At 36.2% G+C, this 27,205-nt stretch overlaps 2 protein-coding genes across 2 annotated transcripts in view; both read right to left on the bottom strand.

Moving 5' to 3' along the window:
- Window positions 1-27,205, bottom strand: part of KCND2 (potassium voltage-gated channel subfamily D member 2) — a 464,958-nt gene that overhangs the window by 372,101 nt on the left and 65,652 nt on the right. The window lies entirely within an intron of this gene.
- LOC118901270 (60S ribosomal protein L28-like) lies at window positions 22,767-23,221 on the bottom strand. The gene has a single exon (XM_036864421.1). The coding sequence runs from the start codon at window positions 23,178-23,180 to the stop codon at window positions 22,767-22,769; it is 414 nt and encodes a 137-aa protein (XP_036720316.1). The 5' UTR covers window positions 23,181-23,221.

Consider the following 27,205-nt stretch of genomic DNA (forward strand, 5'->3'; position numbering starts at 1 on the left):
AGGTGATAACTCTTCACAAAAGGCCCACTACTGAATTCTCTCAGTTCTGCTGCCTGATTTCTTTTCAGCCCTGGTTATGGGGCCAAAGGCAGCTTTTCGCAGTTTACCATGTCTGAGGCTTGGTAACAGTGGTTAGTTCAATCCTTTCTACCCATCCCTGCCCAGGTTCCTGACTTGTCACTCACCTTGTAGCCATGCCATGCTCTGTCTGCAGCCTGCAAAGTCTCCTGGGCTGGGCTGTCCCAGAGGCACTTTAGAAGGAGATGTTAACTATCACAGTGATGATCACCAAAACTGTCTTATTTACAAGTTGTTTTTAACACATATATGATTCTTCACCTAAACACCTGTTTGTCATACTTAAAGAGATTTACATTAATACTGTGCATAGAGCTTCTATTTAGAACATGAGCATCCAGTTTGAAAAAAACCTCATTTTTCTTTTCTTGCAGGTACATTTTCCATTTCCTTCTTTTTCTGTAGCCTTAACCATGCCCATCAAAAAGTATTAAGTAATTGAACAATTGACATGCCAGTATTTTTCTCATCTCTGCATTCATCCCCTACAGGCCTAGCACCTCTGCCCTTACCTTCCTCAGGTGAAGGCAGGATTGTGAGGGGCACTGACTAAACCCATGGCCACAATAGAGGCAAACACACTCTTCTGAGCTCTCTGAGTAGAGACTGAAAAGAGGAACAGGATCTCTAGCTGATACACTGACCTTCGGCCTATGTTGTACCAGGCCTTTCAGTCTTCTTAGTCTCTAGGGTCTTGACCCGTTATGAAACCTGCTGGATCGCTACAGTCTGAAATGATACCTGGTCTTGACTTGTCTACCTAGCCTTGAACTCTTGCTGCCCACGTCTAAAAGTGATTCCTTGGCTCAGGACACATCTCAAAAGCAGGCTTTGTCAGTTAGTACTCTTGAATTAGCACCTACTTTCCTTCCTTCCTTCATTCCTTCCTTCCTATCTCAAAGCTAAATATGAAGAGAGAAGCAACAGCTGTGAATTTTACCTTAGCTTTGTCATAGCATCACCACCTTGTTATATCTTTAAGTGCCTAGTTTTATACCTTTGTCGACAATATCAATTGTGCATGCCAATATGTTCTTTGTAATAGTTTGTAACTTTTCTATTTTGCTTCTTACAATCTCTGTTCTCCTCTTGTCATCACCTCAACTTATCCAAGCCTTAAGGAGTGTCTCAGTCTGTGGATGGTTTTACTTTGAAAGCTGATCTCTTTTTCTCACTGCTTTTCTCCAGAGAAACCTGAATATCAAAAATGCCTCCATTTACTAAACCAAGCTTCCTTCTGGAGAACATTTAGTACATCGTTGTAGATGGCACACTGGGCAATGGTGAAGTCCCCCTTAAAGAACCTGGCAAAACAAAGTACGAAGCTGATATCAGGGTTGAATTTATAAACTGGACACACCGTGGATGAGATTAGCAACTAAGAAAGTTAGACAAGTTCCAGTGGTAGAAATATAGCACCTAAGATTAATATATTCAACACGTATTCCCTGAGTATCTACTCTGTGCCAGGAACTGTTCTAGATGCTTGGGATGCATCAGTGAACAAGCAGACCAAGGTGCAGGATTCAGTAGCATGATAATGCAGAATCTTGAAGGAGGTGATGCAGTTAGCCAAGTGGATATCTGGGAAAAAGTGTTCCAGGCAAAGGAACAGTGAGTACAAAGGCCCCTCACGTGCTCCAGGAATAAGAAAAGCAGTAAAAAGGCCAATGAGGCTGAGGCAAAGTGAGCAAGAGAAACAGCTGGAGGAGACATATCAGAAGGGCAGAAAAGTAAGGAGATGTCAGGGAAGACTGCCAGGATGGGAGAAGACTATGTAAAGCTACACTGACTATTATAAAGACTTTGGATTTTATTCTGTTTCAAATGGGAAGCTATTACACATCTCTGAGTAGAGAAGTAACATGATCAAACTCAGGTTTTGACAAGAAAACTCTGGCCACTGAATGCAGTAAGGGTTGAGCAGAGATTCCGGTTAAGTGGATGGTGGGGTGATGGAGGTAAGCTACAATGGCTCTGGCCAGTGCAGTAGTGATGTGAAGCGGCTGCTTTCAGATAAATTTAGAACGTAAAGTCTTAGATAACATGTGGGATGTGAGAAAGAGGTTGGAATCAAGGATGCTCCAAGATGTTTCACCTGGAAATTGGAAGGACATGGTTTTCCATTAACTGAGATAGTGAAGATGTAGCTAGAGGAGATTTTGTGCAAAAGATCAGAAGTTTAAGTTTGCGCATATGTAGTCTGAGAGATTTACTAGGCACTCAAGGATTTATATCAGAGTCACCCTAAAAAACAACTCTCTTCTCCCCTTTCACTCCTCCCCCTCCCTATCTCCCAATTAATAATTTATTGGGAAAATATTCTGCTGGTACCTTTCCTGCTTCTGTTCACCATTGGTCCAACCTACGGTAGTGTTCAGTAGAAAAGCAGAAAATATATTGTGTAATTTCCAAAGATAAAGTATATTTCGTTGTTGAACTGATTCTGATAGGAAGCCATATAATATATAGCCTATGTCAGAGAATTAATGACTTTTAGGAAACTTATGCAGAATCTACGGCAACCTCTTATTTTATACTTGAGGAAGCTGAAGCCCAGGGAGGATAAATGACTTTCAAAAGGTCAGTCGTCTAGTTATTACAGAGCTAGAGCTAGAACCCAGAGATCCTGTAAGCTATTAGAGCACACGGATTCTCAGTTGATTTCCTGCTTTTGCCATTATTCACATGCTGCAGCATTCACAGTCTATTTACATATTTTCACTTGGAAATATAATTAAATACCAGACCATTAGCATAGGGTCACCACTTTCCTGGCCTTGAAAACAAAACTTCTTCTTTTCCTTCTTTTTCTATGCCTGTTCAGACCTTCAGTTAACCTCAAGATGAATAGGACTATGGATTGCAAAACGTCAAGCAGATAAATGATTTGCACCAATAAGATGGCCTGAGATTGAAACCAGAAAAAAATGTAACTTTTAACTTTTAAAGACATTTAAATGAGTAGAGTTGGGCTATATAAAAACCATGACATTACAATAGTTCCAAAAAATTATTTATGGAGAGAGTGCTGGACTATCATAATTCAGAAAAAATTTTTCTTAAGATTTTACAGCAGCACTTTATTCTACTACAGGTTTAGTTATAATTTCATCTGGAAGAATTTGGGATCAAATGAAAATAAATGAAAGATTAAATACCACGCAGGTAGGTAATACTGTGTTGCTTTAATTATAACCTCCTATAGTTATATAAAATGGAATGTTATTGGTTTGGTTATCATTTTTCAGCCATACTTTCTATATCTTTTTCAGGAAATCCTCACACAGCCATAATGTTTACTGGATTCGCAAAGAAGGTACTAGATTCTTCGGGAACTGTACATCCTTCTACTTAGCTTCGACAGTGTAGAAATAGACTAGACTTCCTTAAGGTAATTAAATAGACAGCCACACAAAAATCTTTAAAATAGAATTAGAACTTATTTTGAAACTTCCTTTCAACCAGGTTCTCTCATTACATTAATGAGCCAAATAGGGATTAATGCGATTATAGCAAATCAGTATGTGCAATTGTCAAAGCTGTGTTTTCAACCACTTCTGATTTTGCCTTTCTGCTTTTCAGTCTTCGATCATGGCTCTCTCCTTTTCAAACACATACTTAACATGCAACTCACTCACCGTGTGGTGGTGTTTCTCATTCTTCTCATCTGTCCTGAACGCCTCAAATCCCAAGTCTCCACCCCGAATCAATGCCTTTTACAAATTGTCCTTTTAATAAGCACAGGAAGGTGATTTATTGGAAATTTAATGCAGGCAGATAATCTACTGAGAGATTAACTTATGTATTATTTCTAAGCTATATTCATTAGGGAACAAAAGGGAATCTGTCTCATCTTCCAGAATGCAGTAAGAAATTATTTCTAGGCACTGAGCTCTGCTTATACGAAGGAGTGAGAAAGAGATTTTTATTTTGTTTTCCAGAGCGAGACAGGAAAATTTTTAGGATAGGATGGGCTAAAGGCAACTCATTAAGCAGCCCTTGGTTTCAAGGTTTAATTCAGGCATTCACTGTACACTTGGGTTACAGTAACTTTCAACCTGTAGGAATAAAGGCTACTGTGCAAGTCAAAAGAGAGGGACCACTTTGGGGATTCATGTAAGCACCACCAAACCCGTATGTAGTCACACAGACAAGCGTGGATTCTCCTGCCACAATAAATGTCCAATATTGAGAGTCCTACCAATACGTGTGTCTATAGAAAAAGAGTGAGTATTTGAGCTGAACTTAATTTTATTTAAACAAAGACATATGACGTTGTCTGCACAAATGTTTTAAAAGAATTTTACCTGTTGCTTACAGACAGTAGGCTCATAAATAACACAAAGTGGGAAAAGAAAAAGAAAAACAAAATGAACACATCATTTTAAGGCTTTGATGAAGTAAAATGGATTAAAAGCCATTTCCATTTTTTGAAAATTGTGAATTTTATTTGTGTCCCATTTATTGTTTTCTTGTATCTAAAATTTAAGTTTTGTTTAAATTGAAATATATGCAATAATAGCATCAATATTGAGAGGTAAGCACCAAATCACATTTCCTTTAATGAAGAAAGGATATGGAAAAAAGGGTTAATGAGACAGGGAAAAGAAATTAAGCTTCACTCTGTCCCAAATCATCTAAATCAGATGCTTAATTAAAAATTTATTTAGAGCCACTCAGTCTACTTTCAAAGTGAATGTCATATAAAGCCAAATAATGGTTATACATTTAAAGCACAAAGGCATCATCTTTATACAGGGCTTGGGTATATTCTGTTAAATTCTTGTAACTTTTAAATCTGATGGTTTTCAAAAGCTTCCAGATCAGAGATTAAAGTATGACATAATGTGACAAGAGTATAGCACACACAGTAAAATGAAGGGTAGGTGGAGATGACTTTGATAAACTTTATCTCTATTAGAAGGTCCTTGGAAATCTTTGGTCAGAAAAATTATTAGACCAAAAGATAACGTTATATAGCTCTTTGAGATCAAGACAGGTACCTCTTTGCCCTCTCCCTGCAAAACCTATCAGAGATTTGATACATAATAAAGGTCAGTAAAATGTATCGAATTGACATAGTGAAAATGAGCTGGTGGGAGTAATCATTACCATCTTTCTCAGTAGCCTACCTGGAATTCTGCATGGAGAGTTATACTGCCCCCAGAGGAAAAGGCCATATTTACATAATTTCCACACTTAGATTCTCTGGTTAAAAGCTTTTATGATGCAGAACTTGTTCCCAAACTAAGCACTTTTCATTATCAAAGAAGATGTTCTTAAAGTCTCCCTCCCTTATTTATACTGGCACTTATTTTTACAGAAAAGATAAGGGAACAATGAGAATTAAAATTTACCTTGCCATTTATACAAAATAGATGTAACTTGTTATATTTTTTAATTTGTATGGGTACTTAACATTGTGAAGATACATAAGATCTTAAAATATCATGAGATCTCATAATATCTGAAACGCTCGGAGACGTCAAACACTTTGTGGCCTACGCTGGTGGTGGTACAAGCCACGGTATGTTCAGAAGGTCACCAGAGAGGCAAATATAAAACAATTTCCCCTCCTCCCACATATTGTCTAAACAACTTTACTTTTAATGTGCAGAATGTGTGTTGTTACGAAGAGAGGAAGGGCGCCTTTATTGGCAGAAAATTCAAGAAATTATTTAAGCACAGGGTATAGAATCTTTTCCAAAGTTGCCATTCATAAGGTAGGCTTCAGACAGAGCTCAATATGTTCCATTATAGGAAGCACTGACTATCATAACCTGATTATTTATTCCAGTTTGTAAAATACCACTACTAACCCCTCATGAAGCATAATGGGAAAGATGAAACACTAAGGAGCAATGAATGAATGCCACCTGTGGCTAGTGAGGGTCTCTTTCTCTCTCTCTTTTTAAGTATCTGACCTATGCCACAGAATAGACCCTGCTGTTGTAGTCAAAAAAGTTTACAATGTATACGTTGTATGCACAATGCAATGCAGAGGCCCCAAATGAGATCCTTGCTTCTAACAGTGAGACGAAATTTTACCTGCATGGAACATCCAAAGTTATATGCAAGATAGCTAGCATATTATCAAATGCTTCCCTAAACATAGTTTAGGAATTCACTGCTTACAAACCTCAAGCAAGGCTTACCCCTCTGCAAGCTGGACTTAAAGACAGCCTTTACAAAACAATTAAAATAACGAAGAGGAGTTGGGTGGAATGCTTCAAGTAAGATAAACTGATGAGTAAATGCATAAGGACAGACTTAGATACAGGGCCTATAAATTAAGGCTACTGCTGATATTGAGCTAGTAGAAACTCAGGGTTCATGAGGGAGAAAGAATGAGATAATGCAGGAAAGACAAAATGAAACCTTAAATTGCAAGCATTACAGCACTAAAATGAAAAGTCTGAACTCAGTGCAACGACGGTAATTATTTACCTCATCTACCACCAACAGATCATTTTAGCTTTGAATCAATCCAATTTGGATTATGTATTGATATTTGAAACAAAACACCCGAAGTCTGCTAGATTTTGCTATGGATGAAGAAGGACTATCCTAATGCCAACTCTGAGAGGATTTTTCAAAGCCATCACCATCTGTACTGGCATATCTTCTAAAACCTGTTGTATACACCAGTTATACATACCTCGCTAATCCCTAGAGAAGTAACTTTGCTCTCACAGTCAGTTTCCATCATAAGAAGTACTGTTTCTCCTGTGTCAAATTTTCTTCAGATTATAATTATCCACTTAAGTTCTAGTTTGTATCTCCTTTTCTCCAGCATATGTGTCACGATCACCTCCATCCGTACTATACTTAACTCCCAATTTTCTAAACGTCCACGGTATTTTTTTAAAAACTCACTGGTGACAATTATCATAGTTGCTGCCTGTTACACACTGAATTATGTCTTCCCAAAATTCATCTGCTGAAGCCCAACTTCTCTCTCCCCAACAATGTGACCGTATTTAGAGATAAAGCTTTTAAAAAAGGTAATTAAAGTTAAATGAGGTCAACGGGTGGGGCCCTAATCCTAGAACTGGCGTCCTTATAAGAGTGGGAGATACCAGGAGCACACACATGGGGGAAAGCCCATGTGAGAACACTGGCAAAGAGGCAGCTGTCTGCAAGCTGAGGAGACAGGCCTCAGGAGAAACCAAACCTGCACACACCTTGATCTTGGACGGACAGCCTACAGAACTGTGAGAGAGAAATTTCTTTTGTTTAAGGCACCCAGTTTGTGGTATTTTGTTATGGCAGCCCTGGAAAACTAATACACTACCTGTATTTACTGAATACTTTTCCTATCTCCCTTATTTGACTTCGATACTCTGCAGGGCAGGAAATAAAATTATCCAATTTTTAAAAAATCTCTTATACTGCTCAGGATATTTGATTTGTTGCAATAATGTTAGATGATTAAATGTTTGTATACACGAATGAGTGAATTTCAGATTCTTATAGAGGAAAGTACTCTTTAAGGAAGATTTAAACTACTGCTAGGATAGGAGAGTTAAAATCACTTAAGAATCCCAGTATAAAACAGGAAGAGCACATTGTAATGTAAATGATTTTGACTTAGGAATCATAAAACCCTGACTTTGAATCCTGGCTCCTCCAATTAATAACTGTGTAGGTTGGCCTTCAGTTTAGTCATTTAAAAATTGGATAATAATAACACTTAACTTTCAGTATTATTAGAGTTAAAAGAAATTGTTAAGCACTGACTCTAATTTCTGGTGACACTTGCTTAATAAACATTGGCTATTTTGACAATTTTACATAGTACAATTAGAAAAAGAATAAGGTAGGGAAAAACCTGACAAAAGGCGGTAAATGTATTATGAGAGGTCTGATAGATGCAGGTGAAGTACAGAGGACAAAAAAATAAAGAGCTTACTAGGGACAAGGCAGTACTGAAAAGCACAGCGCGGTCTGTTACCCTAACTTTTTATACATAGCTATCCACAGGGGCACATAGTTCTTTCCAGCACTGCTAACATAGCCTGCAAATAACATAAAAGAGAATGATTGCATTCACATGGAGCTTGAGACCAGTCTGGAGAGTGTGGCCAAAATAAAAGAATATACAGAGAGAATGAGAAATATTAGATTCTTAGTCTACGCTGGATAAGAAAATATGACAAGCCCAAAAGGAGCTGACAGCAAGGGAGGATGTGGGAATGAAAATCATGATTTTTTTTTTCCTGCTTCCATTTCAGTTATTTCTTGACTTTACCAAAACTATGGCTTTTCAAAATTCCACAACTGGTTATACCCAAACACTGAGCCAGCCACACTGGCAGGGGGCGAGGGGGGTGGGGGGGGAGGGGAGGGGGCGGGGGGGGGGGTGGTCCTCTACTCTGATCACCTGTTTTCAATTAAGTCATGGCAACAGAATTTCAATTTTATGATCCTCTCATTTCTTACCTGTTGTCATGATTCACTACTGTAGGACCTGTGGTCATTCAAAATATTCATCTAGGATGTAGGATTGCCATTACAATGTCTTAAGATGTTTTGTTTATAAAGATAGAGCCTACTATTTGCTGTCATCCTTAAAGGAGCTACTCTCAGCAGTGTAATTATAGTTTGTATGATGTTAACGGCGTACCTCTGGGAGCACACATTATTTCATGGCTTCGTAAAAAATGTTATAATTATATAATCACCAGGGATGGCATTCCGTCTGCTCAGGGAGCGTATAACATCTCAGCAGTTTTCCATTAGAGCATCACTGATACGGAGTTGGCACAAAAAATAAGGTGCCCCCCCCTCAGTTCAAGGTTAACACATAGGAATCACAGAATTCATACTCCCATTGAGACTGGTTTGCCCTTTCTCATAACTTTTCCTCATCTAAATGAGTTATTTGATATCCTAGGAGCTCTTACCTCTAAAATATAACACTTTAAAAGCTCCTTACTGTACCAATTTAGGAAAAACAAAAACACAATGTTCTCCAAGTAGCTAAGTACAAAGTAATTATGCAAATTTGCTGAAGTGATAGAGATATTTTCATTTATTGTAAGAAATTTTCATGGAGGATTTAGAAATACTATTAAGTAGAAGTTCCTCAGAAATTACAAATAATGATAAAAATTGATAAAGGTGTGGTTTCTGCTGCATGAATTTCCTACTAGAAGATACATGTATGCCAGTGAGCTTCAATAAACAAGCAAGCAAGGCAGAGAGGGTCACTTCTTGGTTGTTTGGATGGATAAAGTTTAAGAAGAATGATTAAGTTTACCAGGATATTGACTTGATGATTTTTCCATTCCTTACAAAAATATGTCTTAATATTATTCATTTGAACATATTTTGGATACTTGCAAAAACTAAAGAATATTATAGTTTACAAAAGGTATATCTAATATATAAAATGTTATGAGTTCTCTCTAGAATATTTCTAATTAAAGTTACTAAAGCAAAATAAAAAGTCCCTTAAAGCATATTTGTCTATATCAAATAAGCATCTCGTTAGTACATGATTCTTTATGTGTATGTGTGTGTATACACATTTATGCAATGGACATCGTATGCAAAGGACCACACATTATCTAAAATAAACCTCAGGGAATGGCAAGTGTCTGGGCTTTATCTTTTCCATTAGAACTGAGGGAGAAGCCACTTCCAAATCAACCAATGCACTCTAACTTTTGAATTTAAACATTTTATTACTTTAAAAAAGCAATAATAAACTCATTATTTGTTCACATAAATAACATCTTTATCATTAAAAACAACTATACTTTCTAAAATGAATTGAAAGAGTGCCTTTTTGTTTTGCATTTTTGCAAATCTCTTTAATGACCAGTTTAATAGAAAAGAGTTGGATTCTCCTACCTGCTTTTGTATTCAATCTGTTAAGATATGTTCTTTTGGTTGAAACATATGAAGACAATTCCGCCTAACAAAGATATATATTTGGGAAAGGGTGGTGCATTTTAATAGCATTCTCAGATAACTGTGGATATTCTTCTTTGATACTATACCAAATCTTGACTAGCGGCAGTTTCTAAAAGTAGTTGCAAGGTGGAATCTGAAAGCCCATCAATGAAGTTTCCATATTCTCTTACATTAAAATCCATTCCTCTATTTTGCGCTTTGAATGGATCTTTTGCCCGTGCATAATTTTGTAACATCCTGCACTGAACATTTGTGAAATATAGTTCCCTGAGTTATACTCACTTTTCAAATGCTGCCACATTATATACCATATATATAAAAAAACACATTTTCAACATAGCCCCCACCTTATCATAAAAGTCTCTAAGTATTAGGAAGCTGGAAAACTCATAGTAGTGGCTATGACAGGCTCACCTCACATTTTTGAGCAAATGTCTACCAAACACCCACATCTCAATAATCATAGGAGGCATGTCAATTGTTCTTTCAAAAAAAATGGTATTGCATTGAAAAAAGTGGCTACTTCAGTTTGCCACTTGAGCAAGTGCACAAGTGTTTCTTCTTGAGACAACCAAGAGTATTTTGTTTGAAGCAGAAGTGCTCTGTGAATATTTACCATTTCATCACACAAAATATTTAAATATTAAAACCCTCAAAGGTTGAAACTTAATAAGATTAATAACTTTTACCACTTCCACATTCTTAACTGAAACTGGCTCTTTATTTTTAAACAGTGAAAATGTGGTGATGAAGAATATGAAAATTTGGTATCCCTGCCTTCATTTGTGCTAAGGCATCTCTATTCAGTATTGCTTTTGCAGCATCAGTGCAAATATCAATACTGTGAAAAAGGCAAATACAGTCTTTGAATGGTATTTAGAAGGTTTGACCCCATGGATTTCCTAAGAGTATCTAAGAGACGCCTAGGGGGGTATGGAGCACAATTTGAGCACCCTGCACAAGCTCAAAACCCTTTCTTGAGCTCTAGACCCGTATGTTCAAGGGTCCACTAGATGTCTTACAGGCACTGCTCTTTCAAGGATCTTAACTGATTATTGATCATATTTCTTCCTTTTCCCTCAAGCTGTTCCTCTTTCATTTCCTGTCTCTGACACCATCATTACACAAGTCACTCAAGCTAAAGACCTGGGAGTCACTCGTGATTGTTTTTCTCTGTAACCCTTTATATCTAATTAGTCACCAAGTCCGATCTCTTACATTTATTCATTTCTGTCCAACACTATTAAGATTGAGTTAGTTCAAGCCTTTAGCATCTCAAAAAACTGCCCTATAACCAGTTTTCTTCCCCAATCTCCTTCTCCTCCTATGTATCCTCTACTCTCCTACTAAAGTTAGCCTTTGAAAAAGCAAATTTTGATGATGCAATATGGAGAAACAGAGGCTCTGTGTCACACATACTGACCTCAATTCCTCCTCTGCCACTTCTCAGCTGAGTGACCTTGGCAAATTACTCAAGCTCTCTCTGTTATACTTTTGCCTTTGTAAAAGACAAAATTAGTAAAAGTATTTATCACGTATGGTTGCAAAGACAGAATGAGATAATTCACACAGAGTGTTATCTAGATGAATTCATAGAGAGTGTTATCACATAGCCTGACATCTAGCGAGTTAGTAATAAATGTTAAGGATTATTATTTTGTCAATTCCCTCCTTAAAATTCTCCCAATTTTATTGTAAACATTATCCGACATGTCTTTCTCACTCCTAGACTATGATCTCCTTGAAGTTAGAAACTTTAGCTTATCTTCACTTTATCCCAGGGCATAGCACAGCGTTTGAAACATAGTTGATGCTTAATAATTATCAGTTAATGACTGCAAAGTGTTCTCTGAATTATCTACAAGTGTAGACTTCGAATTTTTTGTCATATGTCTCAATTCTTGAAGATTCTACCTAATTACCAGATGAAAATATACTGTAATATATAAACACATACAAACTAAGTTATATACTAGGATTGACCGGCTGACATATCGTCCTCAATTGGCAAAATCCTAAGCCATTTTTAAAACACATGTTTTCTAAAAACTTGTAAGAGCAAGTCTTAACATGCCCATTGATTGGCTTTGAGGAAGGGTAGGGTGGGTCTATAAAACTCATTAAATTGTATGTAATTTTTAGTGAATATCATGTATGCATGTTGGAGAGAAGAATGTCTTTTGCTTTCTTCACATTCTCAAATGAGGTCTATGAACCAGACAAGGTTAATAACCACTGATACAGAAGATGACAGAGAATATGGTACCAGGAGTTGGCTGGGTCCATGGCAGACAGGTGGAGATATATTTTTCAGCATGAAACTTTTTGGAATATATCAGATCATACAATGAAGACAACTGCCTACCAAGTGTATATTTATCTAAACTTTGAAAATTAAAGTCATGAAATCCACAACCCTGAATGCAATACCTGACCTCTAAACAAGAGCCAATAAATAAGATCATTAAATCACAGTGTCAATTTTGCTACATGCTTCTTCACGGTCTACCTTGTGTTTGTTGCCAACACTGCAGGGGGCTTAGAGAGAGTCTGTGACAATCATAATCTTGGATTTTGTTTGTTTGTGTGTGTGTGTATGTGTGTATGCATTCTCCCAATTTTTTAGGTAATCCAATTTAAACTAATGAGTAAATTTTAAAAAGTATACAAATGATACAGAATATATATAACATGATATGATATGTACTATGAATATACATTTAAAAACAACATATGTAACATAAAATGTAAACTGTAATAGGCAATATAAAATAAAGTTTATATGATATGTAATGTATAATATATAAAAATGTTTTCTAAAAAATTATGGCTTTTCCATCATAATAATTTGCATATTTGATATAGCTAATTCATAAGATTTTTATATAAAATATAATTTGAAGCCATTACTCTCTATCAATAATAAAAAGCCATTTTTTAAAATAACTACATTTAAATATCTTTACAACAACATTTACTAGGGATATACCAATTTAAGGTAGATTTTTATTTGATTCATTTTTGTGGTGTTACAAGTTTATGTGATTTAACAGTTAAATACATATAGTGGACCTGGGTGTATATTGCTTAAACCAGTATTTGTCAAAATATAAGTATGATTGGGACCACAATTTAGGACTTGACAATTAATTTTACTTGCAGTATATTTTAAAAGGTGTTCAGCTACAGGCTATCATGTGAATAGAAATCTGTCCCTAAGTTGAGATTTCCTAAGGAGTTGAGGTAAGAAATAACATGGACATATTATAAACATAAACATTCTGAAATCAAACACACTGATTAAAAATTCACAGGATTGTCTCTAAATTATCTAATAAAATAGTCATCATGCTGAAATAATCATTATCAACTTTTCTACCTTTATTATCTGTTCTTGTCTGCTTTAGAAAAATTAGAAAATTAAATGCAAAATCTTTCCATTACTGCACTGTTAAAGTTGTAAATTTAAAAACAAATCAGAGAATATGAAAGTTAAGATCCTCTTAGTAACATTAACTTGTCCGACATTGATTATATATAATTCCACTATTGCTGGTTAGTGTTCTAAATGTTTATTATAAGGCATAAGAAATGTAAAGAAATTAATGTTGTTATTAAAACTCTAACTTTTCACTCTCTTGAGTTATGAAGGTTGAAATCTGCAATCTTAACATTGTATTAGCATGAGATTCTGCAATTTAATGAAATAAACTGGTTGAGAAAATGAACTATGCTCACTCAATAAAAATGATGTCTGTTTTCTTGAATGGAACACTTAGAGCACCTCATTTAATGGTAACAGATGAAAACTTTAATAATTTAGTAGTTTTTATAAACACTGATAAAGTAACCTCATAAAACGATATTATTGTATATACCTGCAAAATCTGTAAAATCATGTTATATCAAGTTATCAATATTCTTATCCATTAAATAATGGAGACAAATTCATATACAATATAGTGTTATCTACCTGTCAAATATATAATTAATTATATTAATAATTAATAATTAATTATTAATAATATTAATTAATTCAATTACTGTTATCGCATTTGTAAAGGAACTAAAAAAGCACTTGATGGAAGGAATAATAAATAACATTAAGATCCCATTGTTCTTATGAAGTCTGTAATGAACTACAGACTAAAAGGAATAAAAGATAGAAAAACAATAACATAAATGATAAATAAAATTTAAAATAAAAAAAAATAATAAAATAAAATTAAACCCCCTAAGAGGGCCAGAGTCTTTGTAGGGTTTGTTCAGTGATACATAAAGTATATAGAACAGTATCTGGGCTATAATAGCTGCTCAGAAACATTTGTTGAATAAATTAACTTGGATGGTACCTTCAATAATACAGAAGTTCAAAAGCTCCTCTTTATAGATAGTGAGAGTCCTTGAGAAAGGTTTAACAGCAGGGCAAATCTGAGTAACCAGCATAGCAACTATGCACTCCAAAAAAAAAAAAAAGACCAACAAAATCAAGTATTTCCACAATGAAAATCCATCCAAGGATACTATCTGAGACTAGTGGCTGCACTTCAGGCTATTTTACTCATAGTTACCTCATGGGGATAAACATCGAAGGTAGGTGCATTAAATTCAGAAAGACACTATTAAAATGATCACATTCCCTAGGAAAGCATCATGTGTGTGGGGTGGGGGAGTAGCTCATACATGATACGGTGATGGTGGTGTTGGTGATGATGGTGGTGATGATGATGGTCTCATATTTCCCACACCACTTGAGATGTTCATCTAATTAATCCCTGAGAAGCATCAGGAAAGCGTGGTGAGTCTTCCTTAGGTGGATGCAAAAGGACAAAATTAAATCTCTTAAGAGGATTGAGAAAGAGGTAATGGCAAGTAGTATAAGCCTCCTATAAATGGGAGACATGGTGAGATGTTAACAGAGTGGAATGATACCCATTCTAGAGTGGGTCAATTAAAATTATTTTTTGGAACCTATAGCACAAATATATATGTCAACTTGTTTATTCACATATTCAACAAATATTTATTGAGTATTTGGTATATTATTATGGGCCCTCTAGGCAGGCTATGCATGTTCAAGTCCTACTCTACTGCCAGTGATATGCCGATGAGTAAGGCATGGCATCTGCCTTCTAAGGATATTATAATAAACTACAGGAATTAAGAAGCAACAGTTAATACACATAAACTTAGAAATATACAATCTTATATTTCTAAGAAGTACAGATATGATTAATCCCTAAACATACCTTTAATAATGGCTAAAGCACATCTATTAAGGTGCAGCAAGATAGGACCCTGTCACTTTGGTCTTTCATATTCTTTGTTAGAAAGAATGCTGGATCTAGGGGACTGCATTTACTCACGATGAGGTTGTGAGGTATGTTTTGATCAGGTTTTATGGAGGATAGAGCAGGCTGGCTGCTCTGATCTCTGTTTATGTCAGAGGAACTATGTCTCAGCTACCTTGCATGTACACAAATGGTTAGTGCTAAACTCCTGACTCAGATAAGACCTGACCTTTATCTCGCAAGATATTTATTATCTTTGTCAAGGCACATGAGCCCACTTTGTTTGGTTCTAAATTGATAGCCTTTTCAATCTTTTAATATCATTTGAACAACAAAATAATCATTAGAGGCTTTAGTAACACAATCAGCAATGGCTTCTTAAAGTTCGATTCAGAAAGACCTCCAAGAGCTGCCAGCATCCCAGAAGCCATGCCTCTGTTAGCCCTTTTAGGGAGGTGTCTTAGTCTGTTCAGGCTGCTATAACAAAATACCACAGACTGGGTGGTATTATTACAACAAAAATTTATTTCTCACAGTTCACTCGTTATCTGGTGAGAGCCTGCCTTCTGGTTCAGAGATGGCACCTTCTAGATGTAACCTCACGTGGTGGAAGGGGCAAACTAGTTCTTTGGGGTATCTTTTTATAAGGGCTCTGCCATCAACATCTAATCACCTCCCAAATGCCCCACCTCCTAATACCAATCCCCTTGAGAGTTAGGATTCCAACAGAGGAATTCTGGGAAGGGGGGGACACAAACATTCAATCCATAACAGGAGGAAAACTGTGGCCAGACTCATCTGTAACAATCACTTCATTCTGTAGAATGGTGGTGTGTAGGACACCTAAGAGAAATCTTCCCCATATTTGAAATCAAAGAGGCAGCATTATAGTGTTCAATAATTTCCTATTTATCTTCATCTAGAAAATGTACTTTTTAGTGTCAAACATGAGAGCTTCCTTCTTGAGCTTACTCAGCTCCTTAATGCAGTTGCTGCTGAGTTTGCAAATCCACATAAGTGAAGGGCCCAGATGCAAAAGTTAAAAAGCTGGGTAAGAATGAGGCCTCTTTGGGCTTCCCTGGTGGCGCAGTGGTTGAGAATCTGCCTGCCAATGCAGAGGACATGGGTTCGAGCCCTGGTCTGGGAAGATCCCACATGCCGCGGAGCGACTAAGCCCGTGAGCCACAACCACTGAGCCCGCGCGTCTGGAGCCTGTGCTCCGCAACAAGAGAGGCCGTGATAACGTGAGGCCCGCGCACCGCGATGAAGAGTGGCCCCCGCTTGCCGCAACTAGAGAAAGCCCTCACACAGAAACGAAGACCCAACACAGCCAAAAAATAAATATAAATAAATAAATTAATTTAAAAAAAAAAAGAATGAGGCCTCTTTGTTTTCATAACTGTATATACACAGCCCAAAACCTGTTAGGACTACTTGAGTATTTTAAGGGCTGGAAGACCCTGATAATGAGTTTAAGAACTATTTATTGGAAGACCAATAAAAAGGCTTGGAAAATCTTCAAAGCAACAGATCATATAGATGCTAGTTAACATTTTTGAGTTTAAACCCTCTTAGAAACAACTTATTCAAAACAATGTAAAGATTTGGACTTAACTACTTGAGTAAATGTCACTCATACTATAGTTTCAATGAAAAATAGTCATGGGACACTGAAGGCCACAAACATATTTCATCCAGTTTTACTGCCTCACATTTCCCCACTGAACTATGTCTTTGAGGGAAAGAACTATGTAGGAAATAACCTCTCATATCCTCCTCTTTTTCCAGAGCAGAGCAAAAATAGCACTTAGCACGTACAACAGAAATGACAGCTCTTATTAATAATGCTCATATCAGTCAGTGAAATATCTAAAAGAAGTTTCTCTCACATTTTCATCAAGACAGTGTGCTAGATTACATAATAGAGAGACCAAGGCACCAGTCAGGCAGGAGCAGTATAAAGAAATTTAGAGAGAGAAAGACAGAAACAGAGAAGAAGAGAGATTGAGAAAGAGAGATGAGAAAAAGAGAGATAAAGGCAGAAAATTCTGAAGAAACTACTTACTTTCATAATAAATATACATTTTTCTCATATTTGGAAAAGTTAAAATTTTACAGTTGAAATTGTCTTTTCATTCTTATTAAATATGGCATGGGGCAACATAATCTGTTCTGGGTTTATGGACTTGAAAGCCATAATCTCAGCCTTGTCAAGAGAAGCATTAACAACTAATATTTTAAAATAGAATTAATTAGTGACTCACACTCTCATTTTCCTTCCAGGACAAAGACTCTTCTTCCCTATTCCATTAACATCTCAACTACTGGATTTCCTCTGATTTTTTTCAAAAAACATTTTGAGTGACACAATCAACAGAGTGAAAAGGCAACCTAAAGAATGGTGGAAAATATTTGCAAATCATATATCTAAAAGCTGTTAATATTTAGAATATATAGAGAACTAAAACCAACAACAACAACAAAAACCCCAAATAACTCAATTAAAAAATGGGCAAAGAACTTGAATCGACATTTTTTTCACAGAAGATTACAAATATGAAAACATGGAGCATATGAAAACATGCTCAACATCACTAATTGTTGGAAAAATGCAAATCAAAACCACAATGAGATACCACTTATATCCGTCAGGATGGCTACGATCAGAAAAACATAAAATAATCAATGTTAGGGAGAATGTGGAGAAATTGGAACTCTTCTGCACTGCTAGTGGAAATGTAAAATGGTGCAGCCACTATGGAAAACAGTATAGTGATTCTTCAAAAAATTAAAAATAGAATTACCATATATTCAGCAATTCCATTTCTGGGTATATATCCAAATGAACTGAAAGTAGGGTCTCTAAGAGATATCTGTACATGTATGTTCATAGCAGCAATATTCATACCAGTTAAAAGGTAGAAATGTCCATGGATGTATGAATGGTTAAATAAAATGTGGTATATACATACAATAGAATATTATTTGGCTTTAAAGGAAGGAGATTCTGACCACATGGCTGAACTTTGAGGACATTATGCTACGAGAAATAAGCCAATAAAAAATATTGTATGATTCCTCTTACATGAGAGACCTAGAGTAGTCAAATTCATAGAAAGTAGAATGGTAGTTGCCAGGGAACGGAGGAGAGGAAAACTGGGAGTTGTTGTTGTTGTTTAAATTTTTTAAATTTAATTTATTTTTTTATACAGCAGGTTCTTATTAGTTATCTGTTTTATACATATTAGTGTATATACGTCAATCCCAATCTCCCAATTCATCCCACCACCACCACCCCCCCGCCACTTTCCCCCGTTGGTGTCCATAAGTTTGTTCTCTACATGTGTCTCTATTTCTGCTCTGCAAACTGGTTCATCTGTACCATTTTTCTAGATTCCACATATATGTGTTAATATACGATATTTGTTTTTCTCTTTCTGACTTACTTCACTCTGTATGACAGTCTCTAGATCCATCCACGTCTCTACAAATGACCCAATTTCGTTCCTTTTTATGGCTGAGTAATATTCCATTGTATATATGTACCACATCTTCTTTACCCATTTGTCTGTCGATGGGCATTTAGCGGGAGTTGTTTAATGGATACAGAGTTTGTTTTGCAGGATGAAAAGGTTCTGGAGATTGGCTGTGCAATAATTTAAATATATTTAACAATACTGAATTACACACTTAAAAATGGTTAAGATGATAAATTTAATATGTATTGTACCACAATTAAAAATAATCCAGACTTTAGTAAAAAAAAAAGTTTGGAATGTCTCAATCTTACAACTTATGTGGCAGAAAAGCATACTGCCAGGTGAAAAATATATGACCAACTATGTTCAAATAGGGTCGAAGGGATTGATTAAATGCTCATTCCTCAAATTTTAGTACTTTTTATCCAGCCAGTTCTCCTAAATTTTAAGCATCTGAACTATACTGTTTTCATTCTCCAAAGATTCTCTCAGAAATATCTGCATAAAATTATGCATTTTTTAAGATAAGAGAAAGTTCTGCTCATTTCTCTTTTAATCTGTGATCTATTCATACTTTAAGAGCAATTCAACATTTCTTACCCTGTGGGGGGTCTTCTCTCTATGACTGTGCTGAACACTCTTTCCTGTGGGCTACCATTATGGAGTACAAGTAACTCATTTATTGAGTTTACTGCCCAATTACCTTTTTACTATCTGTGAGCTCCTTAAGGGTAAGGATGCTTCCCCTTCAGCTATGTGTCCCAAGAACTCAGCAGAGAGCCAGGCAAGAAATAAAAGTTTAATATTTATTTACAGGATAATGGTGAAGCTAACTCTTGTAAAACCATCTTATTAAATAATTGAGAAATTAGTTCCTCTTAGAGATCAGAACTATGGGGGGGGGGATAAAAGTCCACTTGCTCCTTCATTTTACTAAATATTATTTTACCAAAAAATAAAATATAATTTTGTTTTTCTTTTTTGATTTGAATGTCAAGAAACTAAATGCCAAAAGTTTGTCCTAAATAAAAGTTTACCCCTAGCATTAGTAACCTAGTATGAGTAATCTGGTATTATTACACCAATACTGCATCCTGTCTTATCCTTGCATCCATGCTACTGTAACATTATCTTGTTATAAACTATCTCAAGTCTATTTCGGAAGGAAGTGAGATATGATTAAAATATGTAAAATATGCAATATAAGGCTAAATATGAAGGTGCTGCTTCAAAGTTGTCTTTAGTTTCTTTTCTTTGTTCCATGAATAATGTCTCCCACATTTCCGTAGAATCCTAAACAGCTGCGCTCTCATTACTGCAATATCTGTTCTTATATGCTTTATCTTGTCTGGTTCAGTTCTGAGTAGGCGGTATAGTCTGTTCTCCATAATTTGTTTTCTAATGTATATCCACTTGTGTGTCATATTAGTTATTCTGTTTTTCCTTAAACTGCAGCTAAATTAAGCTATTTTTCAAAGTAATAGGACAACCTAATGAAGACCCTTTCTATGTAAGATATGCACACTTTAGTTGGTATAATTAAGACAACAGAAAATATGATTTCCTTCATAACAATCTTAAACTGCAGAATTTAGGAGATCTATATCTAGATTTAGATTTAGGATAAACTGTGATGCTTTAGAAAAGTCTTTTGACTCCTTAGGACTAGATTACCTCAAAAGTTCTTTCCAAGTCTAAAATTATGGATCTATCAGTTATGATATTTGAATGATATCAGAATGATAGTTGAGGTGCTAAGCCCTTGCCTGGAAATAAGCATAAGTACTCATCAGTTTATACAATGCTTTCTATAAAAAGAAGCTACCCTGAATATCATGTTAAAATAGTTCTTTATTCAGATTAACATAAAATAAAAAATTCAAACTGTAGAATGGCAGATTATGCTTGCATTTGCTATGAACTTCTTAATTAAGTATATTGTCAACATTATACTACTTTCAATACAACATAGTTGCAAATATGGCTTCTCAATAATCACACAATTTCTCACCTTGGTATCCAGTACAGACATTAGTCTGGTCCAACTTACATAATCAATATATGAGGATTTCTTATGCCTTAGTAAGTAAAGCCAATTTCCCCCTCAGACTAATTTCATCGCTGAAATATACTGCAAGTTTATTCCTACTCTCACTGTTATTTGCTCCTTGAAAAACATATCAGACCCTTTCCTGACAAACCAAATACCCTGAGTTTTGCAAGGCCTACCTGGATCGTTCATATCTTCTGTGAAGCATTTATCGGGCTATCTAGTACTCAGACAGCTTAAAATGACCTATCCATTTTCTACATTTTTGTAGTACCACAGAATTCATACCTAACTTCTAATTTAACATCTAGTAATACATCAACTCCAGAATAGAGCAGCTAATTCATCCACAAGCACATATCCTACTTCTTGCCACACGTTTAGACTGCATTGCCCAACCTCTTTGCATCTGGGTGAACCTTATGACTAGTTCTGGCCAATGCCATGTGGGCAAATACAACGTTCAACTACTCTGCCACCTGGCCTATAAAACTTTTAAAATCTTTCATGCACTTTCCTCCTTTGTACTTTTCTTCTGGCTGTACACAGAGGATTCAATAAGGATTATAAGCTTCTAGGTGATCACAAAGGCCCTAAGTACCTCCATGAATGAAGGGATGGAATGAAGCTCCCCCCTCTGCCCCAATATACAACTTTATATGGTATCCTTGTTTTTCTTGGGTCGTTTTTTACTTCCCTCATTGACCATAAATGACTGAGAATATATCTCAATGCTTTTTGAAATTCTGTATATAAGCAAATACAATTAATAACATTCATTCAACATGAGCATATTTTAATAGAAAATGCATACTGTCTTTAGATTTATACTATCATTGTTCAATAATATGCATTCCATATTCATAAAATATTCTAAATATTTAATTATTTTTAAAAACTGCATACTATTCAATGATCATGCTAATCATATATCTGCATAATTTTAAAAAGTAAAACAAAAAATTAACACTTTAGTATTCACTATGAAAGAGAATAATGGCCAGATTTTCTTCTGATTGTTGTTCTCTGTAGGTGCTATAATAAGTAATATAAAGCTAGAAATTGAAAAAAGAAAATCTGTAAGAGTCCATGAACACATTCTCAAGTCACTGAAATAACACACAGTTGGTGTATGAATGAGTTCATGAATCATTTATCAGTGGTGACAGAAATAGAAATTATTTCCCTCAGAAGTCTATCTTTGTTACAGTACCCTGTAAATATGTTCAATATTTGAATCTGTACTTTTAGGGAGGGAACTAACATTAATTGAAGGCTTATTCTGTGCCAGGTGCTTTACATAAATCATTGTACTTACCCCTCACAACAACTCCTTGAGGTAGTTATTTTTATCCCCATTGCAGAGATGAAATACCTTAATGAAGAAGGAATGCACCCCACAAATGGCAGAGCCCTGACTGGAACCCACACCTGCCTTATTCTTTCATACTTTTTCTCTCTAACACAGAATTCTCTCTAGCATCTCTCATCTATGTACTTTTTCACGACACTTTGTGTTTAAAGTACTTTACTTCTCTATTCTAAATATCAACATAAAAGTTCAAACAGTTATAATTATTTAGTGAGTTTCAACACTATGCTAGACAGAATAAAGTTTTTAAACTCATGTAAGAGTTCGCCTTTTATGAAAGGTCACAGTGAAAGATGTCCACTTCCATTATAGATGATCCTTTCTATACCATTTTTCTCCTCTCCTCCCTGTAAATCCTGGCTTTTAATCTCCTGTCATCAGATTATATTGCTCATTTTCTTCATTGTTGAAGTCACTTAATGACCTTGCAATTAACTCCTCCAAGTTTCCCAACTATTTTAGCTCTGGCCTAACGGTCACTCTTTCCAACATGACTTTTTTTTTTTTTTCTTTTTCTTTTTTTAGGCAAGTCAGCTGACAGCTTTATCGCATTGGGGAAGTGGATAGACCGCTCAGGAGCTCTTGGTGGGGCGAGTCCGCTTTCTCTTCGCCATCACAGGCTTCTGGCTGCGCAGGCCTGCGCTGGCTCTGCGGATGGCGGCCACGTGAAAGTCCGGGCGGTACTTGTTCTTTCGGATCACGTGCCGGATGCTGCTGAGGGTCGCCCGGGCGTTCTTGTTGATGGTGGTCCGCATGTAGGAAGCGGCTACCTTTCGCTGGCTGGATCTCCGCTTCATGACCACCACGACCCCTTTGCCGTCTGCCGTCGGCTCCACGCCCACAGTCCGGCGGTGAATGAACCTGTTGTAGCGGAAGGAGCTGCGGGCCTTCAGGTTATTGGGCTCGGTGCTACACGTCTGCTTGCTCCTCTTGATCAAGAAGCTGGAGCAGTTCCACCTGATCATCCATTGCAGATGCGCTGACATGGCGGCAGCTCCTCGCGTGGCGGCGGCCGGATACGCTCCAACATGACTCTTGATTTAACTGACAACTTCAATATATACATATATGATCCTTCCTGACCTGTGGCCTCTTGATTGCTTAATCTCCTTCTCTCTAAATATCTTGTCCTTCCTATTATCTCAGCCAATTAACTGCCTGGCCATTTCTAGACCTATTCATTGTTCGTAATGCCCTTACTTTCACAATTCTGTTGCATGCAACCTCAGTTCTCTGACCATCATCTCCTCTCTTTCCAGCTCATTTGCTCCAGTATCTCAACCCTAACAGTCATATGCCCACTGGGACCTTCAGTCTATTGAAGGAAACACATCTCAGTCCGTCAACTCCCTTCACTAGGCAAAATTACAGTTCTGCTTGGATTTAACTCTCTTCAACACCCACACTTGTACAGCTAAATATGCATGTAGGAACACACAGCAACTCTGAATGATCTCACTTCAAAAATTCAATTTGAAAAAGTGTTGGAGGACTCTGAAGGCTGCCCACAATCATACTATATTTCACTAGTACATGTACTTTCCACTCTCCTTGAGGACGATTTCATACCTTCTCCTTTCTTCTTAAATTTCTAACACCTCCATCCTAATACTCCCAGTCGATGGCTTTGCTTTGTCTCCACTGAGAAAACTGAAGCAACTAAAAGGAATCTCCAGAAACTCTCACAGCGACATGTATTCACCCACAATTGAACCCGTATACTTTGCTTTCTCTCAAGTTTCTGGAGATAATGATTATTTACTCCTGTCTAAAACCTTCCCTTGTGCACTAAATACAATTTCCATCACCTATCCAAGAAACTGCACAATGGAATTGATTCCCTTTTCTCTGCATTATTAATTTTTTATTATGTAGTAGAGAAAATCACCACCAGCAAAAATGTTATTTTTCTCCCATTTTAAAAGAATCATCTTTTAAACCCCATTTCACCTACCAGCTATAACTGATTATCTTCTCCCTTCTGCAGCAAAATATCTTCAGATATTTGACTATACCCAGTAATATCAATTCCATTTCTCCTAATGCTCCTTAATCCTCTCCAGTCAGATTTTCCCCCTGATCATTACACCAAAACTATTCATGTCAAGATCACCAATTACCTCCAAATTGCTAAATCCAATGGTCACTTTTCAGTTATCATACTTATCAACAACAAGTATATTGTCCTTGACATATTTTCTTCACTTTGCTTCCATGATTCCACACTCTTGATTCTCTTCTAACAATATTATTTTTACATCTCAACCTTCTTTGTTGGTTTCTCCTGCTCTTCCAGACCTCTTAATGTTGGAGTTCCCTAGATCTCAGTCCTTTATTCTCTCCCTCTCCTCTGTCTGCATCCACTACACCGTGGCCTCAATCAGCATATACATTTTAATAACAGCAACAATGTCACCCAAATTTAAACTTCTTGCCCAGACATGTTTTCTGAACTTCAAACTCCTATACACAACTGCCTACCTGCCAGATGCATTGAGTTGCCAAATAGATATCTCCAACTGACTTGTCCAAAACTGAACTTCTCATTCCCTTCCTCCTGCAAACCTATTCCACTCAGTCTGTTTTGTTTTTTCATTTAAATGGATGACCCATCCTTTCAGTTGCTTTCAGACAAAAATCTCGGCTTCATTCCAGATTTTTCCCTTCTCACATCCATATCCAATTTTTGGGAAATCCTGTTGTAATATCTTAAAATATATCCAGAACCTAATCATTTCTCACAATTCTCATTGCTACCACCTTGATACCAAGCCATGGTTATTATTATTCCAGTGATTACTGAAATCATCTCTTAACTGGTTTTCCTGCTTCCATCTATGTGCAAATGATTTCAACAAAACAGCCAGTGATCCTTGTCAAATCTAAATCATATCAAATCTCTCCTCTGCTCCAAACCCTCTACCAGTTCCTCTTCTTAGAGTGAAACTCAAGCCATTACAAGCACCAACAAGGCACTATAGTGACTGCAAGATGAGGCTCCACTTCCTTTCTGATCTAATTGTTCCCTCACTCATTCACCTCCAGCCACCTGAACTCCTTACTGAACACACCAGACATACTTATGCTCTAAAGGCTTTCACTAGCATAACTCTTTCTTGGGATGCTGTCCTCCAGATATGTGCTTGCCTATGGCCCTGAACTACATCAAGTCTTTGCTCAGATAACATCTTCTCAATGACATCAATTTTCACCATTTAAGTGAAAAATGCAACCCGATCCCCTTCTCCTTAGCTCTGCTTTGTTTTCTATAGCATTTATTACTTTCTCTTATCTAAATATTTTGTGTGTCTGTGTGTATGTGTGTTCCCCTAATGTAACCCTAGTGCCTAGAATAGTAGACACATGGTATGTGTTCAATTAATATATAAAATAATAAATGGATCAAATAATGAAGTATAAGCTTATCAAACCTACACCCTACACACACACACACACACACACACACACACACACACACACACAAACACACAGAGCTCTAAAGAGAATTGGAAATTTATCCTTTATAATTGAAATATGATGATAATATACATCTAAATGATAATTAATAATTCTATATACAGAATAATAGAATCTCAAAATTGTGAAGAACCTTAAAGCTCATATAATCCAGTCACGTATGCGATGTTTATGTTTCTTCTACATGTTTTCCCATGATAATTTTCTAGTCTATTCCTGAATACTGCAGTAATGGAGGACCTTTTGCATAGTTTGCAATGAGACAACTGAAATTCAAGGTTAGTTAATGTTGCCTGATATTTTACAGCAATTAAAGACAGTAGGAATGATAGAATCTGAAACCAGGTCTCTTGCCTACTAGTGCCCTTCATTACACTCAACTCTGTATAGAAAACCTTTAGTGCATTTAAATATATGTTTACTGAATAGACCAAATGACTTCTTTAAAACTGGCAGTTATAAAATTTTTATGTAATTGCAGTCAATTTAAAAGCATTATCAAGAGTCTATATATGTAGATAACCCTCAAAAAAAAACTTGAAAAACACTCACTCATTTTAAAATTGAAATTATTTTGTAAGTTTTCTCATTATCAGGCAATGAGGTTGATAAAACAGTAGCATCAAGTGATACTAAGCCTAGGGAAAGAGAATTCACAAAATATCTGAGGTACAGAATTCCACTGGTAACTTCAAAACACCACTATACTACGCTCTAAGAAATCTGCCTTCACGTTAGAAAGAGGAAGACAAAAATGAAAGCAAGAACAGAAATAATGTAGATAAAACAAAGCCCTTTAAAGTTTCCCTCCCAAAATAACTCAAGCAAAGATTGACTATATCACTTAGAAAAGTCACTGTACATTCTAATACTAGGTGAATAGAAAGAGGTACTAAAAAGAAACAAAACCCACAGAGTATGTCTGAATTGTGAGTTTTTCATATTTTAATTATGTTTTGGAACTCTGCTCACCGTAGCACGCTGTGATACAAAGGAATAAAAAACTAATAAATTGTAAGAGTCAATGAAATGGTCATAATTAGGATGTCTAAAGACAACACAGCCATCATGAATAACAAAGTGCTCAGTGGTGTCATTAAACTGTTTAAATTTCTAAAGATCTTCCTGTCAGAGTTCTTCTGTAAAGATGTTATATTTAACAGATAAAGGGACAATTTTTATTACTGTGAGACTCTGAAATGTAAAACAGCTTGACATTTTTGATGCACCATGTCACAGCATATCATGTTCAAATAGACTTTATTCGGTGCAGCTCAATTATATATACTACCAAATGTAAAATAGATCGCTAGTGGGAAGCAGCCACATAGCACAGGGAGATCAGCTCGGTGCTTTGTGACCACCTAGAGGACTGGGATGGTTAGGGTAGGAGGGAGACACAAGAGGGAAGGGATATGGGGATACATGTATATGTGTAGCTGATTCACTTTGTTATACAGCAGAAACTAACACACCATTGTAAAGCAATTATACTCCAATAAAGATGTTAAAAAAAAAAACTTTTAAAACTTCA

Source organism: Balaenoptera musculus, chromosome 9 (genome assembly GCF_009873245.2).
Source record: "Balaenoptera musculus isolate JJ_BM4_2016_0621 chromosome 9, mBalMus1.pri.v3, whole genome shotgun sequence".
NCBI classification, from domain to species: domain Eukaryota; kingdom Metazoa; phylum Chordata; class Mammalia; order Artiodactyla; family Balaenopteridae; genus Balaenoptera; species Balaenoptera musculus.

Coding starts and splice junctions, on each gene's coding strand:
- LOC118901270 (XM_036864421.1), bottom strand. CDS start 23,180: ATGTCAGCGCATCTGCAATGGATGATCAGGTGGAACTGCTCCAGCTTC.